The sequence below is a fragment of the Colias eurytheme genome, chromosome 21, assembly GCF_061535395.1.
Source record: "Colias eurytheme isolate Ceu_HAF_F1 chromosome 21, ilColEury1 Martin Lab GWU primary, whole genome shotgun sequence".
NCBI classification, from domain to species: Eukaryota; Metazoa; Arthropoda; class Insecta; order Lepidoptera; family Pieridae; genus Colias; species Colias eurytheme.
Genome location: NC_143000.1, coordinates 5,375,240 through 5,394,284, shown reverse-complemented (window position 1 = coordinate 5,394,284; position 19,045 = coordinate 5,375,240). Strand labels below are relative to the sequence as shown.

The window sequence follows — 19,045 nt, the reverse complement described above, 5'->3', positions numbered from 1 at the left end:
ACATACGCCTTATCTGTTATTAGAAAGAGATGAATATAGAATCTGAGTTACACCTTTGTTAATTTTCGTCAATGGGTCGAGCCGCGAGCGCGTACGAGGTAGCGTGAAACTTGGGCACTTAGCTGAGTTTTTTCTTGCCAAAATAGAGAGCGGGTAACGTATCTAAAGCTTTTTTATATATCATAGCCATCACGGACTTTTCTGTAGACCTTTTCAATGTGTACAATACTTAAACGATTAGTTATATCAGTCATATCATAAATCTTTGTAGAGTTCTAAAATTTATATTATTTATCTTTTTCCAGTAATAGCCACGTCATCCGAAGCCATCGCCATTGATGACGATCGACCGACGTCCGTTTTGTTTGGCGGTAGAACTGTGACCAAAGAATATACTACTCTCTACCGAGACTGTGACTAAAGCGCCGTCCGGTTTGATCGCCCGGCCACACGCGCGAATTTGGTACGGTCCGCACCAAGTTCGGAAGAAAAAACCATCGAACCGACCGCACCGTCAATAATAATAATTATGTCCGGCGGACTACTGTACACATGATCGAAATATGGCCCAGAGCGCACCAAGGTCACGGTGCGGCCCGTACCATATTCGAACGTCTGTTAAAACTTTAATAAGATTGCGACTGAAGGACTTGTATCCATGGTTATGAATAAATTATTAAAAAAAACCTCTATGTGGAATTGGATAGCAGTCAACACTAGGAGGCGCTAGTAATTAAAGTCACTGCAATTATTTTTCAGTACCTACTTACGGGAAAGTAAATAGATTTCTTTAAAAATTGCTAAGAAACAAAATGATTAAATATAATGAACAATGATAAGTGTTAAAGTGGCTGTAAAGTGAGTGAAAACAGTGATGAGAATAAATAAACAGTGTGCCTTATAAAACAAAAAGCTATCATCGCGTTCTATACCCAACGCCATTTTGAGGCGAATTTTTGTATTGTAAGTGCCAAGTATTTCGCAATAATTTCAATTTCCACCCCCGAAAAGGGGTGGTGCAAGAAGATATTCACATTGGTTGATGTGAAAAGAGTATCTGTGGGCGGTAACCCAGAACGAAACGAATCGGAGACGGGAGCTGCGAACGTAGATGTCCTGAGGTAGGTTGGTGTCGATCCTCTCGAAGGTGGTAATTGGATTATATTTTAATATATTTTAGACTTCTTGTTATTAATAAATTAAATGTTCATTTAAATAGGGAATAGCGTCATTTTTTTATATAATTAGGGAGTCGAAGGAAAACATGGCGATGTCTGTTATCGGTGTCGTTTCCGACTTTTGCAGATAGCGGTTGCGGAGGATGGCCCCAGGCGGCAAGAGCGCTCTAATTAACTGACGGACGCTGCCGGCTTACAGCTGGCGCAAGCTGTAAGTCGTATTTCCTCATAACACTTTATCTTTGATTAATCATGATACAAATATAATAAAATAGGAACATACATAATATTATCCTTGTATGTTACATTACCAAAATGCTACTAAATTGGCAAAACATAGCCTTTAATTATTTTTCATAAGCAAAATGTTAAAAAAAAAACAATATTGGTACAACAAAGTTTAAAAGTATTATAACCTTAATTCCTAATCTTAGCTTTACACATTTACACACTTCAGTTCAGTACACGATTTTAGTTCAAATATTCACATAGTATTTAATTATATCAAGTAAACTTAAAAATAATATACATACCTACTGGTATAGAATATTAACCAATTATCATTTTTTTTTTATTTTTAATAAAGAAATAAAAATGCATATTTTTTTCTGAATCATGTACAATTTTTTACATTGTGACTAAATAATGTATCTGACATAACACATTTCTCATGTTTTGTCTTTTTTTTATTTATAATACTACTTTGCTGGTTCCATTCACAAGTTAAATCATTATCAGTAGATATCCCTTATTTAAAAAAAAGACTGTTAAAATTAACCCTAGTAATCATTTAGTTACAGTAAGAATAAAAACTTCTTGTTTGACTGCAAAGTAACTAAACTGAACACAACAATTGCATAAAAGCATAATTTTAACACATTATGAAGGTCTCATGTATTACAATAATGGAATAAAACTAATAATATTTCCCATTATTTGCTTACTTTAACAATTTTTTTTACATATATGTAGTTGTAAAAACAATCCTATAAGATCCTTATAAATGAATGTTGAAATTACACAGTATGTCAATTATTCAAACAGTACTCTTACATAAAAGGTATCATTTAAAGTAAAGCCAGTATCTCTTTACTCTCCCTAAACTGTAGTATATCAAATATTACAGAAAAAGATGCCTCGACCAGGCAGTCTTAAAGATCCTGACATAGCAGAGTTGTTTAGTAAACATGATCCTGAGAAAATCTTTGAAGATCTCAGGGAGATTGGACATGGCTCCTTTGGTGCAGTGTATTACGCTCGCTGCAACCTCACAAAGGAGATTGTTGCTATTAAAAAGATGTCCTACTTGGGAAAACAAAGCGAGGAGAAATGGCAGGACATCTTGAAGGAAATAAAGTGAGTATGGGAGTAAATTCAAAGTTATTAAAGTATAGTTAATATAATATTAAAGTTTAGCCTATCATCATGAGTATTCAATAATCTATAATCAGTATTCAATAATCTTATAATTCTTATTAAATTGTATCAAAAGCAAAACAAGGAATCAACATTGGCTTTTATATCAAAATTATTATAAATTTATATTTTACTTGGAAGTTAATCAATTATTGAAATTAATATTGAGTCTACAACCTAATGCATTTTCAACAAATGAGGTTCACTTAAATTTAGTTTACGGTAAAAGGATTAGTAAATTGTAATTCATAAACTTTCAACAGCATATCAATGCTTTCTAATGTTAAATTACAATATAAATAGTTTGAAGTACTGGATATAATCTGAGAACAAAGTAGCCATATTTCAGGAACATTGTAATTTGTAGATGAGATAAATCATCAATCTGTTTGTTGTTTGCTGTAAATAGCATTCATTTTCTTGATCATTTTGGATTTCTTGAACAATAAATAATTGCAATTACAATAGTTGGAATGCAAAGTTGAAATTCTTTATACAGGGTGTCCCACTGTTGGTATACTAAGCTCAAAGGAGGTTATAGTTTTGCATACGCTGAGTACGTAAAAAATACTTAAAAAATTCCAGACGCATTTTTTTTTCAAATAGATGAAATCTTAAAACTCTATGTGTACACCCATAACAAGCAACCCGCCCATTTTTGCCACAAGCACGTGAGCTATCGTTTAAGATTATGTTTTCATAGACAAAATGCTCACATTAGAGAAGCGGTATATGCCGGCTGCGCGAAGCTAGAGAAGAAAACATGGATTTTCAGGAAAAAATTATCAAAATTTTTTTAACGTAATTTTGTTGTTTATGTATTTTTTACGGGATCAGTGTATGCAAAACTACAAGTTCCTTCGCGCTTAGTATACCAATAGTGGGACACCCTGTATATAAAACTAGTAACATCTATTGTTATGTTCTTATAAATGATTTTGTTGACAGATTTCTCAAACAATTGGAGCATCCCAACACCATTGAGTACAAGGGATGCTATAAACGTGAACACACAGCATGGCTGGTTATGGAGTATTGTGTGGGATCCGCTTCTGATATTATTGAGGTAAATTATCATTAAATTATCATGGCTTTTCTCTAATTGTTCTTGAACTATATAATTGAAGTGAAACTTCTTTAGAACCGCTGAGAGTAAAATTACAAGGTCGCGTCATGGAAAACCGTCACGTCATGCAATAAGGCGACGATTTTGGTATCTTTGGATCTTGCCAAAGAAGTTTCACTTCTGACAAGTGAGCTCGAGACACAGATTTTTTAAATTTGCAAACCTTATCATTTCAATGTAAAATATAACATTCTCTTACTAAAAATAATTAAATTATTCAGAGAGATTTAAAAATTGTATTGGTAAGTTTTCATAGATTACTAAATTAATATTTCATTTTCATAAAAATTGTCAGATATATTGACCCTTAAAAAACTTTTGGCCAATTAAATAAAACATTCAAAGCACGCAAGCAATTTTTTACAAAGTGTTATAAGTTATAAACATTTCACTTCATGGAAGTATTATTATGTACATCACACACAGATCTAACCACCTGTGCATTACATTTTAGAACAATTATTTGGCACTGTGATCCAAATAATTGATCTGGTGGTGGCAATACTTTTTAGCATTTTAATGATTTATTATTTCTATCACTGCTGATTTTGTATATGTAAATGCATTACTGTGAGAGGTGTATTACATATCATAATCAAATCAAGTCTACAAATTATAAAGTGACTTTCCTCCAAGCAATAAACTACTCTTTACTGAAACTTCTGTTTCAATCTATTCAAGACATTATATTTATTGATGATTACTCAATGATGACATCACTTGCATTTAATAAATCACTCTAAATAGCTGGCTTCTTTTTGCACTCCAGTTTTCATTTATTGAAAGTAGTATATGCATTAAAAAAGTATAATGTTCTTATAAATACTATCACAAGTGAAAAATTAAACATGCAAGCTTTATGAGAAAGTGTGACTATTGTGTTGTTCTTGGTAGCTTTTATCGATTTCTGTGAAAAACATAGATGTAAAAAAATATTTCCGCGTCGATCCGTTATTGTATACGGTTCAGAGACATTGAGTTTCTATTCCTAATGTAGCCGACGTTTGCATACGAATTTGCATTTAATCGTAATTATTAAATCCGTAAATACGAAATTAAACGAAATAAGAATCTGATAAAACTATTCACTTTTTGCAGCCAAAATGAAATCATGATTTCTACGAATTGTAATCTACTACTGAGACAATCACTATACCTTTTTGAGTCATCAAACCCTCTTCGTATTTAGTGTGTCGGATATAATATTATATCTTATGTTATCTTTATCACTATATTATTGAAGGCGGCGTATTCATTTTTGTTAGGTGAAATTTTCAATTTACTTACTTCATTTTATATTAGCATTACTGAACTGAAACTTCGCCGTGCTTTTGGTCTTACACAAATGACATAATTAGAGTTCGTATTATGTAAGGAGTTGAAGACAGTAAATAACTAAATAGTTAAGTTAGGTTGGCTAAAAGTTATGAAAAATACTAAAAAATATGAATAGCTTAAAAAAATGCACGTGGTTTCTTACGTAATAAAAAAGAATAGTAATTTTGTGACAGACGACTATAACTTTTAAAATTACTACTTTATGTTATAAAACTTGCGGAAATAACTTTCAGTTTGCTACGGTTAAAGACTTTCATGCCGAAACCACTGAAACAAGTTTGATGAAAATTAAAACCAAGATACTCAGACTTAGAAAAGGTTATAAGGCAACTAATTTACTATCGCTATGGAGGACTCTTTTTTAATAGTAGGGATTACAATAATAATTAATGGCACCATTATAAAATAACATACATAATTTGTTAAAAATGTAACTGTACGAAAATATGAAGCTATGATTCAAGACAACATGTTTTACGTAAACTTATTCTTTTGAATACACTAATTGTTTGCATAATGAGTGAAATCTTTATGGTATGAAAATTGATTGGACAAAATTGATTTTCCAAAGTGGTATACATTTTTTTGTTACTAAATTCCTACCCGTATATTGTTTACACGACAAATAATGAATAAACAACGCAAAATTACAATTTAGATTTATCGTATAGGTTCACAAGCGACCACTACGAGAAGAAGAAATTGCTGCAATATGCGAAGGCGTAGTATGCGGCTTATCATACCTCCACAGTCTCGGCAGAATACATCGTGATATCAAAGCTGGTAACATTCTGCTCACCGAGAACGGTACTGTGAAGCTGGCCGACTTTGGAAGCGCAAGTATTAAGTGCCCGGCGAATAGTTTCGTCGGCACACCTTATTGGATGGCGCCCGAAGTTATATTGGCCATGGATGAAGGAGAATATGATGGAAAGGTTTGTATCTATAAGTACTAAAAATTTCTAAAGTTATCCTTAAATAAATTGATGATGATGCATAATAATATTATTTTTGTTGTACAGGTGGATGTATGGTCTCTCGGTATAACGTGTATTGAGTTAGCTGAACGGAAGCCGCCCTATTTCAATATGAATGCAATGTCAGCATTGTATCATATTGCACAAAACGACTCGCCTACACTACAAGTAAGTTGAATTGACAAATCTATTAAAGATCGCGAACAAATATTATTTACGAAAAAAGGTCAAGATAACAATGATTCTTATTATCTAGATTAATTTTCATCATGTTTTACAATTTGTCTTCAAGTAAGATATTGTAAGAATACTGGATATTTTAAACATCTTCCATCAATAACAACGATACAACACTACAACGATTTCTATATATATTTACTGCATGATTTCAAAGACTGAATGACAAATTTATAAAAGGCATCCTTTTGTGTCTTTAATGTTTTATTTTTATATTTTACTAGCGGTCCGCCCCGGCTTCGCCCGTGGTTCCTAGATGTTTAAACTATCCTATTGCTCAAGTTGGATCGAAACTGCACATGGTGTGTGAATTTTATTATAATCGGTTAAGTGGTTTAGGAGTCCATGGAGGACAAACATTGTGACACGAGATTTATATGTACATATATATTAAGATTTAGAATTAGTCTTTGAGGTGTGTAAGTAATAATTTATAAATGTGTTATCCGCAGGCGCCAGAATGGACGGACACGTTCCGCTACTTCGTGGAGGCGTGCCTGCAGAAGAACCCGCCGGACCGGCCGTCGTCCACCAAGCTGCTGTCGCACCCGTACATCACGCGGCCGCGCTCGCCCAACGTGCTCGTCGACCTCATACAGCGCACCAAGGCGGCCGTGCGCGATCTCGACAACTTGAACTATCGCAAGATGAAGAAGATACTGATGGTCGACGGGGACAATGAGAGCGCTATCGGTGAGTGGAGATTTGATTAAAAAATAATAACTATGGTGTTGTAGTTGTGGTGTCGTTTTGATTTGTGTGAAAATTTAAATAAAATTTAGATTTTTTGAAAGACTAAAGAATATAGGGTATGGTTGAGATTTGACCACAATGTCACATTTTTATATCCTTGTTATAAGCCACATAATAGTTACAGGAACTTGAAATATGCAACTGTGGAGTGATTTATATATCCTTACGCAAAATAACTAATACTTTCCTTAGGAACTACATTAACTCAATATCTATTGGTACGCAGGTGACAGTGAGGAAACACCAGAAGAACCATCGGGTGGTGACAGCTCGAAGTCGAATTCTGCGACGTCGGAGCACAGCGCGGCCGGCGCGTCCAGCCAGAGCTCGTCCTCGGGCAGCCTGAGGAGGAGGCCTCATGCTGTGAGTTTACACTTTTTTTTTTATTGTCAATAGGGAAGCGCTGGAGCACAATCTCGCCTGATGTTAAGCTACTATTATGGTACACACCTTATTGAAAATTAGGGATTAAAATGCTAATGGGATTATTTATCATGAAATTAAGTTTTAATCTGTATATGGTCCAGAATTAATTTTGTTATGTATCTTGATGATGGCATATATTATGTTGTCATAAACACTTTATTATTAACATACGTATCATCATGATTTTTATTAATAATCAATTAAGTCTTAAACACATGAGAAAATTTTTAATATAAATAAAACCTATCGTTTCAGATGAACGCCAATCACCAGAATCAACAACAGCCTGTGTACCAGCAGTACAATCACCAACCATCTCATCAAACAAGGTATAGCTTACATTCTATGCACTGTTTACTTTACTTCGCTATTTTTCATTGCTTCTGTTATTCTTTAGTGTCAATTTGCACAAGTTATGCATGTAATGTGTATGAATATGAAGCTTTGTATATTGTAGACTGTAGTTTTGTCGATCTATGTTAAATATAGCAATGTCAATTATTTTCTATTCATATTTAAATTATCTATCTGCATGCTAAAATGTTAAATGTAATTATGGATGTTTATTAGAATTTCTGCTTTATATTGTAGTTTAGTATTCATGTTTGTTGCTTAATGTTGTAGATATTAAATGAAAATAGAAATTCTAGTAATAAATGCACTGATAGAGTAAAAGCAACCAGATCCTGTCCAGTCCTGTTAAACATAATTTTTGAAAATTGAGTGTAAAGTTGATATAGCTTTTATTACTCAAAGAAATGAAAAAAATAAAAGTCTTTTACTAGTTTATATTATTTATGTATCTGGTTGCTTAAACTATCAATAATTTAATGTAGTAGTAACGTTAGTAGCTTTGCACTGGCCGCACGGCACGCACGCCACGCACTAGCGCTAGCACTAGCCCGCCCGTATTCCGATCGTTGCAGAGCACGCAAGCGCTGGTATAATTCATGTTGGTGTTTACGCAGAGGCGAGAGCCCCGCGTCGCACGACGACTACGTGAACAGGGAGGTGCTGCGCGACTACGCGAACCGCGACTCGCTGTGCGACGACTACGGGGACGACTACGCGAACCGGGAGGCGATACGCGAGGCCCAGAGGGAGAGGGAGAGGGAGCGGCAGGCGAACGAGTACCGCGAGTATGTAAACGCGCCCGCCGCGTGGCACGACGCGCCCGGAGACGATAATAGGAACACGCAGCGCAGGCAGACGCATAGAGGTACGCAACTCATAGATGCGTTATAATATTGATTCCTACACTGGCAAATAGTGCAGTCTTATTGCCATAAAAACGAAATTTAAATCCTGTCAAATTAACTATCCAATTTGCAGAAGTGTTACATTATTTTTATATAATTGATATACATATAATAGATACATAGTGGAATTTAAAAATTGAGGTTTTTTTTATATACTCAAAAAATTGAACCTTTTTATGTGCTCAATGTTATGGTTTTACCCTTTTTGCAACGAAAATAATTAATGTATTAGCAAATATGGCTTACTGCAATTAAAGCTTAAATAAATACATGAATTTAACATCATAACAATATTATTCAAAAAATAACCCACAAAATAATTGCTCCAATTCTGCTGTTTTAGATGTATCGTCAGTCGCGATATCGTTGGTGTCGGAGCACGGCGCAAATAACTTCGCTACAATAAGAACAACCAGTATTGTCACTAAGCAACAAAAAGAGCATAATCAAGTAAGAATATCCTAATTCATAATAATTTGCTTTTCAAATACATTTTTAATTGACTTTCATACATATTTTTATTGCATTAAAGGCTGATTTTTCAATCCTTGGTTAAAACTTATTCGTCGAATAATGTATAAAACTACCATTTTATAAACGTATTCTACTTGCCCGTATTTGACAGTTTACGTGACATTTTAATTTTATCGTGTAATACTTTATTGGACGGATAAGTTTTAACCAAGCATTGAAAAATCGGCCCTAATTGTATCATATATTGTAGATTTTTTTACCTTCATATATTTGGCACTTTGTAATCGAAAATGACCTAGTCTTCAAAGAGGTACAAGTTTAAATTAAAATGAATGTAAAACTGTACATACCCACTTATCTTAAATTGAAACTGAACTGAGAATATATCATTTAATAACTTAGGCCCCAGAACCACAGACACAATAGAAAATCTATTGTGTCGTGGACCGATCGGGCCGTTCGGGGCTATATGAACGCTATCGTAATGAGTGTACGCCGCACACGTGTTACTAGAGCGCACTGGTTCCAGGAGATGCACGAGCAGATGTCGGGCTACAAGCGCATGCGGCGCGAGCACCAGGCGGCGCTGCTGAAGCTGGAGGAGCGCTGCAAGGCGGACGTGGACGCGCACAAGGCGCAGCTCGACCGCGAGTACGACGCGCTGCTGCAGCAGCTGTCGCGCGATCTCGAGCGCTTGCAGGTACCTTGTGCATCAAAAAAAAAATTGGTTGTCTGTAAAGTCGGTTTACTGACGATAGTTGAACGTGACAACGTCCGATTGTGCTTCTTTGTCGCTCGTTCCGCGCTCTCGCTTGGACTTCAAGTCTTACATTGAACGCCTCAGAGCGAGGTAACGCCGCATGAGTCATGTTTTTTCGTGCGTGCAGCCGGCTCTATCGAATTATAAGACGTTGTCACGTCAATAATACTGAGTAATAAGTAGCTTGTGGTAAATCTTTACCTAATTATTTTACTATGGTGGTACTTACCTTAGAAATATTATTTGGTAAACATGTATTACCACATGCTCAGTACTCAGTAATAGAGGTTCTGCAGTGATATTTTAACACAGTGGGTGTTGACTGAAAGACTGAAATAATTTTAAATAGATTGAATGCAAATACATTTAGACAGTTTGTTATAGACTGCTTGCACAGTATTTACGACATGTATTTACAAAATATGCTATTCAACATTAGTCTTATTAGCATCTATCAGAATTAAAATTAAGTTGATGTTCTACTATACTTATTTATATTCTGAAGTTCAGTCGAAAACGCTCTTAAAATAGTAATAATCCGAGAATGTAAAGTAATAACTTAATTGAAAATAATATCATTCATTTTCACAGACAAAACACGTACAAGAGCTAGACCGCAAGCAGAAACAGAACGCGGCGGCCGAAAAGAAACTGATCAAGGATATAACGGCGCGGCAGGAGCAAGAGCGGAAGGCGTTCGAAGCGCAGCGCAAGCGCGAGTACAAGGCGAACAAGGAGCGGTGGAAAAAGGAGCTCAGCATGGACGACGCCACGCCGAAGCGACAGCGGGACGCGACGTTGCAGTATGTACTTTGTTGTACTGTAACTTTATAGTTTTTGCCGCGTCTATTATTAAGGTGTAAACAGCATGCGAAATATGTCGCATAATCACATACATTGCGGTTTGAAATGTTATTCACCTTATTCAAAGGTTATATCTATATCAGATTCATATAATTTTTGCTCCTTATCTGTAAATCCAGCAATATTTTGAAACAATCTCTTTTAAATTAATTTATTTACATCTTATACTAAAGGTAATAACAAAATCTTCGATGTTGACGTGAGCCTGAGTTCGTGATATTAATTTTTACAAGTTTTATGAAATTAATTTCTCTATACTATATGACAGTAATTTTTTAAGGTAAATGCATTATTGTCAGGTCACAAAAGGACAACATGAAGCAGGCGGAGGCGGCAGAAGAGGCGCGGCTGGTGCGGTCGCAGCGCGAGTACCTCGAGCTGGAGCTGCGCCGCTACAAGCGACGCCGCATGCTCGCGCTGCACCACAAGGAGCAGGAGCTGCTTAGGGAGGTGTGTACGATATTACTATAGTACATGAAAGTTATTTGAGTGTGCCTTTTTTGATGTGGTGGTGAACGAGTAAGTGTTGAACTGTGATCCTAGGAACTTTTGGCTATACATATTGTTCAGCCATAATATTCATCTTTATACATTTTCATGATTGACCTTTTAATAGTATCGGACGACGTCTCCGACGATACGAAACACACACAAACAAAAACGTTACTAGTTATTGAGCACCATCGGTCTGAAATCATTTATATTTCTGTGTTATGAAAACTTTTTCTATATGTCTGCAGGAGCTGAATAAACGACAACAGCAATTGGAACAAGCGCACGCAATGTTACTGCGTCACCACGAGAAGACACAAGAGTTGGAGTACCGACAACAGAAAGGAGTGCATGCGTTAAGGTGAGGTTTAATTTACAATTTTAAAATGTTTTGTTAAAACTTGAATGTTTTGAATTGTCCCATCAACAAATATTATACATACCGTATTATTGAATTTTTGTATTCGATGTTATTTTAATTTCTTTGTTGCTCTAGCAAATACAATAAATATTTCTATACAACAGGGAAGAGCAGTTATCAAACCAACACGCGACGGAGTTAGCGAACCAACGCGACTACATGCAGAGGGCGGAACACGAGTTGAGGAAGAAGCATGCGTTACAGCTCAAACAACAACCCAAGAGTCTAAAGGTGATTATAGATTTTAATGCTTTTCTATGATCGTGAATCGATAACATATGACCTTTTTTTATTTCCATGCTTATCTGTAATTAGTAAAATATGTATAAACTATAAAGTATATCTTAAGAAACAGTTGCTACCCATATCTCTATATTCATTTGATGTCATAAGTGCCTTAAATATTTGTTACCCAAATCCATTTCTAAAATTTACGTTTTTTCTGTTACAGCAAAAAGAAATGCAGATTCGTAAACAGTTTAGAGAAACGTGCAAAATACAGACGCGTCAGTACAAAGCACTCAAAGCGCAAATATTACAGACAACGCCTAAGGTAACATTTTTATCGGACTATTCATATCATAAAAATAAATTAATTAATTTAAAATTAAGAATTATTGTATAGTCTAAAACCCTTTTTGTTTTAAAAACAAGCTTTACTGTGTTATATTGTGTGTGATATATTTTAAAATGGTAACACTTATGGTCGTTGGTCATGTCACCTAATAATCCGAAGTAAGATTTTATGAAACCTTCTGTTTTACGGTAAAATATGCATTACAGGAGCAACAAAAGGAAGTGATAAAATCACTGAAGGACGAGAAGCGACGCAAGTTGGTGTTGCTCGGCGAACAGTATGACCAAAGTATTAGTGAGATGTTGCAGAAGCAGACTGTTCGCCTCGACGAGAGTCAGATGGTGAGTTGATTTGTTCTTATTTCTTCTACATAAATAATCGTGTTATTTTATAACGTGAATTTATACATAAAACTATATAATATAATGTCAACTATACAAATTGTCAAAACGTCAATTTTTTTATTAATATTTTTCACAAACTCTGCTCATATCCCTAGCTTCGTGCAGCTGCCTATAAAATAATATGATAAGCAAGAGATGTTTTGTTTGATAACTACATAATATATGAACTGTATATTTGAGTACACATTTCTTTTTCAAATATATGTATTAGGATCTACGATCAACGACGGTATCGTTGTTCGCAGTTCGAAGACCAAACAAAATCTGCATTGTTCTCGATTGATGAGTCAATCTACAAATAATGATATCCGTTTACAGATGGAGTGCCAGCAGCTGAAGATGCAGCTGGAGCACGAGCTGGACATGCTGACGGCGTACCAGAGCAAGAGCAAGATGCAGGCGGAGGCGCAGCGCAACCGCGAGCGGCGCGAGCTCGAGGAGCGGGTCGCCGTGCGCCGCGCGCTGCTCGAGCAGAAGGTAACCCGGCAAATAGAGCGTGTGTCAGACGTGAAACCTCTTTTACAAGATTCAAAGACAGCAAAATCGACGCCTTAGACCGGCTACTCACGTATCTGCAGCAGGGGCAATATTGGAATTGCACCCTTAATTGGCTCCTTAATTGTGATGTGTAAAGACAAGCGGGGGCAATTTAGAGAACAACTGAAATTGCTCCGACCGCCGACCAACCGAGATTGTACCAATATCGCCCCTGCGGCTGGTACGTGAGTAGCCGGCATTACTCCATGACGCGACATTGAAATTTTACTCTCAACGCGCCTAAAGTAGTTTCACTTCAAAAATACCTTTATCTTAAATATAATAATAGCAGCGAGCTTAATAAGCCGTGTGTAACAATATTTATGTTACGGCAAAGAATGGTATTTTGATCAATTAATGTCTCGGCTATATAGAATATACATCAATTCGTCCGGTTTTTTGAACGGTATGCCGATAAAGTTACCGATTTTTTTGAAAAATAAAGTATTAACCCTTATATATTCGCATTGCAGATGGAGTCTGAGTGCGCGCAGTTCGTGGCGGAGCGCGCGGAGCGGACGCGCATGTTGCACGACCGCCACGAGCGCGAGCTCGAGCAGTTCGACAACGAGAGCGCGAGACTCGGCTTTAGGTACGTCTTATATTATTATAGCCTTTATTATATTTTAACGAATAATACTCTCTTTGTATTATTACTAGCGGTCCGCCCCGGCTTCGCCCGTGGTACATATTTCGCAATAAAAGGTAGCCTATGTTCTTTCTCAGGGTCTAAAGATTATCTGTGCCAAATTTCATCAAAATCGGTCCAGTAGTTTATGCGTGAAAAACCATACATACATACAAACCTTTCCTCTTTATAATATTAGAATAGATTTCCACATTAAAAATGCTTAAGTAAATTACGTGCCGATAGCAAAACATTTGTAAACAATAATAATTGCCTTCAAATTTACCCACTTGACTGCAAACGTCAATAAACAAATGTGAAATACTGTTATATCTTATATCGTGCCTTACACGTAAGGACAATCACGTTATTAAAGTGAAACTTTTATTACATCGTCCAAACTTTTTGGTCTGTGTAGCGCATGTCGCGTGTATCGCGGCTGCCGAGTAGGTATACCTACTCGGCAGTCGACCGTCACGCGACATGCGCTACACAAAGCAGTGTTCGGAACCGTTCGAACAGTTTCACTTTTACCGTGGTTTCATAAAACCACACAACATTTTTATGTTTAATTGCAATTAAAATTGATGAACACAATTTTTTTTAATCGCTATGTAATATCGATATTACTCATAATAATATTATGTTTGCAGTGCAATGGCGATAGCGGAGGGAAGCCGGGATGGCTACGGCGAAGAGGAGCAGTCGCTGTCGGGCTCCATGCTGTCTCTAGCACATAGCAATTCCTCAGCAAGCTTCCCCGCGGGCTCACTCTAATTTCAACCTTATCTCCTTGCAATAAGAACGAGGCAAAACACTATTTTAATATTACCCTTGTAATAGCGCTACGCCAATAGTCTCCGCTAACGATTTTAGTTAGCTTTGCTAAATTACTAAATTTCACAGAGGAACATAAAGATCCTAAGATATAAATGGATAAACACATTGTTGCGGCATTGAAAATGAAATTTTTCTTCACTTCTAAGGTTGTCGATTTAAATGGCTTCTAATGCCGATCTTGCATAAATCCATATTTAATGAACATTCGGTACATATTTCAAAGTATACACATTCAGAATGCAAGTATTACACAAATATAACGGTTTTATAATGGTTTAGTTGAAGTTCGCAGACGGTTAAAGCTTTGTAGTTGTGCGTCATAGATTGCTATACTTAGATAAAATGACAGTGGAATGTTGAAGAAATTGATTATGCGCTGTGCCACTTTAAATTAAGATTTGTTCTAGATTCGATAAAAATCATCCATTTAAATCATTACCAGCGTATATCTATGATAAAAGTACAATTCACATCAAAATGTTTATTTTGTACTAGTGTACAATTTGTTGTTTAATACGGAAAAAATATAAACAGGATAAAAAACGTTTCTTGAAAAACTCCATTCTGCATTTCATCTTCATTTGTACTGTTGTTGTTTTAAAATAAAATAAAAAATATTAGTAGTTTTTACCGTACAGGGTTGTCAACGGTATTATAAAATTATTAAAGTGTAAGAATTTTTCTTAATCATTTTGTGCATTATCTTGCTTCATTTTATGCTTATTCCATTTTATATCTGAGACTGTTCAGCCCTCCTGTTATATGCAAACAAGCGTTTTGTTTGCTTGTTTGTTTGTCACACAACTTGAAGCAATACCTCGTTCTCTCTAAGATGAAAAATTTGCACGGTTTTTATTGTGACAGCACGCACGTGTTTTGTACATGCAATTTTTGTAATTTTTTTATTATAGTTATTTTTTTTGTTAACTGTCTTCCAAGAGTATGTCAGTATTCGTCTAGCCAATATCTTGAAGAGAGGGCATTTCCTATTATATTACACCATTAAGTTTATTGCACTCCATTATTGATTTATTTGTGTGTATGTAACGGTATTTTGACGATGTTTTATATTGAATGATTTGAAAATTTTATGATTTTTTTAAACATAAAATAATGTAGGAATGTTTTATTTAAATACGCTGTTGCATCTCGCAAACTTTTTGTATATTAATGAGGGTGTGTAAAAATGTGTGGATTATATAACGTGGACAAGAGACGCTTTTACTAGATTTTACTCAAACGAGAATTTGCTCCGCCGTTTACGATGTTCTCTCTAGATGGAAAATTGTTTTGGTGATTCCAGATTATTCGATAGCTTCTAATTTCGGGTCGACGTCGCGCTTCAACCAACGAATTTTATTCAAAGATCAAAATTAGACCGTCCAAATTAATATCCGCGCGGCAAACGAACGACGGAGCCAATTCACACATAGAGCATGTTGTTCTCTTTACTAGTTCTCTCAATCTATCTTGTATAATATCGTAGGATATCGTAAGTTTATAGTTGTTTTATTGAAATTTCCATCTTGATAGTTTCGCATTACTCAAGATCGAGAAGTTGTCGAAACGACCCGAAAGCGTCAAGTGGTATTCTAAGGTAAACTTTGTAGTGTAGCCGAGCAATGTTGATCCTCAAAGTGTACGCTTAAGATATTTGACGAAAGGCATTATGAGTTGCGTCCCGCGCGCCCCAGCTGCCGTCGAACGATACTGTTATTATTTAACGTTTAGATAGTCAAAATTTTAATCTTCATATCATTAGTTTTTACTTTAGGGGCAATTTATTCTCGTAGCGTACGTTGAATTTTTTAACTAGCGGACTGATCGTATTCGTTTATGGCCTAGAATTGTGTTTATTAGATGTTTAGACAGTTTTTTTAATACGATGTTATTATGCGTGCGTTAGATGATTTTTTAGATTTAAATATTCACGCTTTATCGCTCATAACAAAATGCAGGTGCTGTTTAATAAAAATTTATAACCGACTGCCAATTATGTTTTGTAAATATAAAATATATATTAATTATTATTATTAACATGTATAAGTGAGCACATATATTGCCTTCCGGCGCTGGGGCGCGCTCGACGTTTGTGTATATAAAGAACAATAATATATAATAATTAACTATAGATAGTATACTTTTGTAAGGTGCGAGTGTGGTTTGTGTACATTCGAAATGGGAAACAATGTGCTATTTTATTTGTTTATTAGAGGTCTAATACGTTGTATTTGTCACCTAAGCTTACCAGTCATGTGTATAGACGACTATACTATTTAATTTAGCGCCGATTTAGTCATAAATATCCAAATTTAGTTAATACTATCATTAATTGAAAAATAATTATTTTTTAATTTCTAATATCACATTGCTTGTAAGCATCACACGATGTGATCTTTTTGTATTATTTGAGTCTGTTAGTATTAAAAATTTTCAATATACAGAAAAACTGTAAAGAGATGAGTTGAAATTATATATATTATGTACATTACAATGTTTGAGTATTGTATTTAAACATATAAAGGAACATTTTGCGTAATGCCATTTAACAGCTACAAATTCGATTGATTTATGTATGTTGTTAATTGTCATTATGTATTCGAACCCTTCTCTCCTCCCCACTGACCAATTCAATGACAATAATCTATTGCAGCCTGTCTTGTCTGTACTGTGGAAGTCGAATAGAGTGCAGTGGTGGATCCTGATTGATTAAATCTTTCTATATATATGTAACTAGTATATTATACCCATTTTAAAGTATCAATTATTTAAAGGTGGTAAATTTAAGCGCTTTATAGTTACTCACAAATCCACCGTATTAACGATGTGTAAAAGAGATCTATGTAAATTTGCTATGCACTTTTTAAATGAGCGCATCAACAGAATAAAATCTATTTAGAACCTAAATTAATATATCGGTGATATCAATTAATATTAACTGTTTTAATTTATTTAAATATTCTTTAGGTTAAATTATTAACGTTTTATCTGAAGAGTGACCTTATCCAGTGAAAATTAATGTTTTAACATTTTAACTAAATATAATATTAATAATGGCCACCGTTGTACTCTACGGGGTAAATAATATCAGGTTAGGAGCACCATGGAATTGATTTGTAAGCTGTTTTTTAAGCTTGCGTGCGACAGTTGGTCGGCATTACGATAAGGCTTCGCTATCGGCTTACCCCCTGTGCCGTTCGTACGTTCGGTTGTTGGTCACAATGAGGACAGCGAACGCGCACGCGGGGCGCGAGTGTAGTGCGTAGACGCGTCCGACGCCCGTTCCAATCTCCCACCACTGCTGTTTTTTTAGAGATAGATCCTCATCATCACGTTAAGTCAGAGCGACAAATTATTAAGTATAGAAGTACCAAACCCTTAGTTAGCGTTCACGTATTATGTACATTGTAACTATTATTTTTTATATTTTACCATTGTATAGACCTTCGTCGGCGACAGGTAGTTAGCAATATTAAGTGCGAGGTGCGACAAGGTGCGCGGCGCCGCGGACGGGGGGCGGCACCGACGCACCGTTGTTGATTTCTTTTTATTTTTTGTTATATATTTAAATAACACAATCGACTTGTAGGTTTAATAATTATTATTATCATTAATTACTATATTGTAATATAATCTTATTAATGAAAAAATCAAACTGAAAATAAATAAATAGAAATGAAATTTAAACTTGTTTTCTTTCCATTCCTCATCAATCATCATACCATTGTAATTTGGCCATCATAGAAATATCTCGAAAAAACAATAAAAGGAAAAAAATGTCTACAAACAACAGGCAGTCTTAACACTGCAATGATTATTGCAATGTGAGCTGGACATACAAACTATATTTATGTCTATTCAGATAAATAAAATAAGTGTGTCCATTTATCATATTTAAAGAACCGCTTGTCATATCAAAATAACATTTACAATCGTTGTCTGAGTTTCTGTTTATAGCGGCTGGAGCAATTTGAAATTTAAACAGGTGAAATGGATACCTACTGAATCCTTAACTGCAAAAAAATTCTTAAGTGACTATATGCAATTACTAGATTTCCGCCCGCGGCTTCGCCCGCGTTTGCAAAGGAAAACCCGCATAGTTCCCGTTCCCGTGGGATTTCCGGGATAAAAACTATCCTATGTGTTAATCCAAGTTACCCTCTATATGTGTGCTAAATTTCATTGTAATCGGTTCAGTAGTTTTTACGTGAAAGAGTAACAAACATCCATACATCCATATATCCATACATCCATACAAACTTTCGCCTTTATAATAGTATATAAGATTCTAATCTGAGCATTGCTTTTAACCAAACAACATTTCGTGTACACGGGAAG

General features: G+C 35.3%; 1 protein-coding gene across 3 annotated transcripts; it reads left to right on the top strand.

Annotated features, from left to right (window-relative positions):
* Nucleotides 1-712: 712 nt before the first annotated feature.
* On the top strand, nt 713-18,388 carry Tao (Serine/threonine-protein kinase Tao). Of its 3 annotated transcripts, none has more exons than XM_090114787.1 (21): nt 713-1,121; nt 1,306-1,389; nt 2,305-2,534; nt 3,543-3,660; nt 5,730-5,993; nt 6,081-6,203; nt 6,725-6,965; nt 7,252-7,388; nt 7,707-7,780; nt 8,420-8,670; nt 9,054-9,160; nt 9,714-9,884; nt 10,536-10,747; nt 11,108-11,258; nt 11,549-11,661; nt 11,826-11,952; nt 12,173-12,274; nt 12,505-12,639; nt 13,021-13,179; nt 13,713-13,831; nt 14,521-18,388. In XM_090114787.1, the coding sequence occupies exons 3-21, from the start codon at nt 2,311-2,313 to the stop codon at nt 14,642-14,644; spliced, it is 2,952 nt and encodes a 983-aa protein (XP_089970913.1). In that variant the 5' UTR covers nt 713-1,121; nt 1,306-1,389; nt 2,305-2,310; the 3' UTR covers nt 14,645-18,388. The 3 variants fall into 3 exon arrangements, with proteins under 3 accessions (XP_089970913.1, XP_089970914.1, XP_089970915.1); XM_090114788.1 differs by having other exon boundaries at nt 713-1,125; XM_090114789.1 differs by having other exon boundaries at nt 713-1,147.
* Nucleotides 18,389-19,045: the final 657 nt, after the last annotated feature.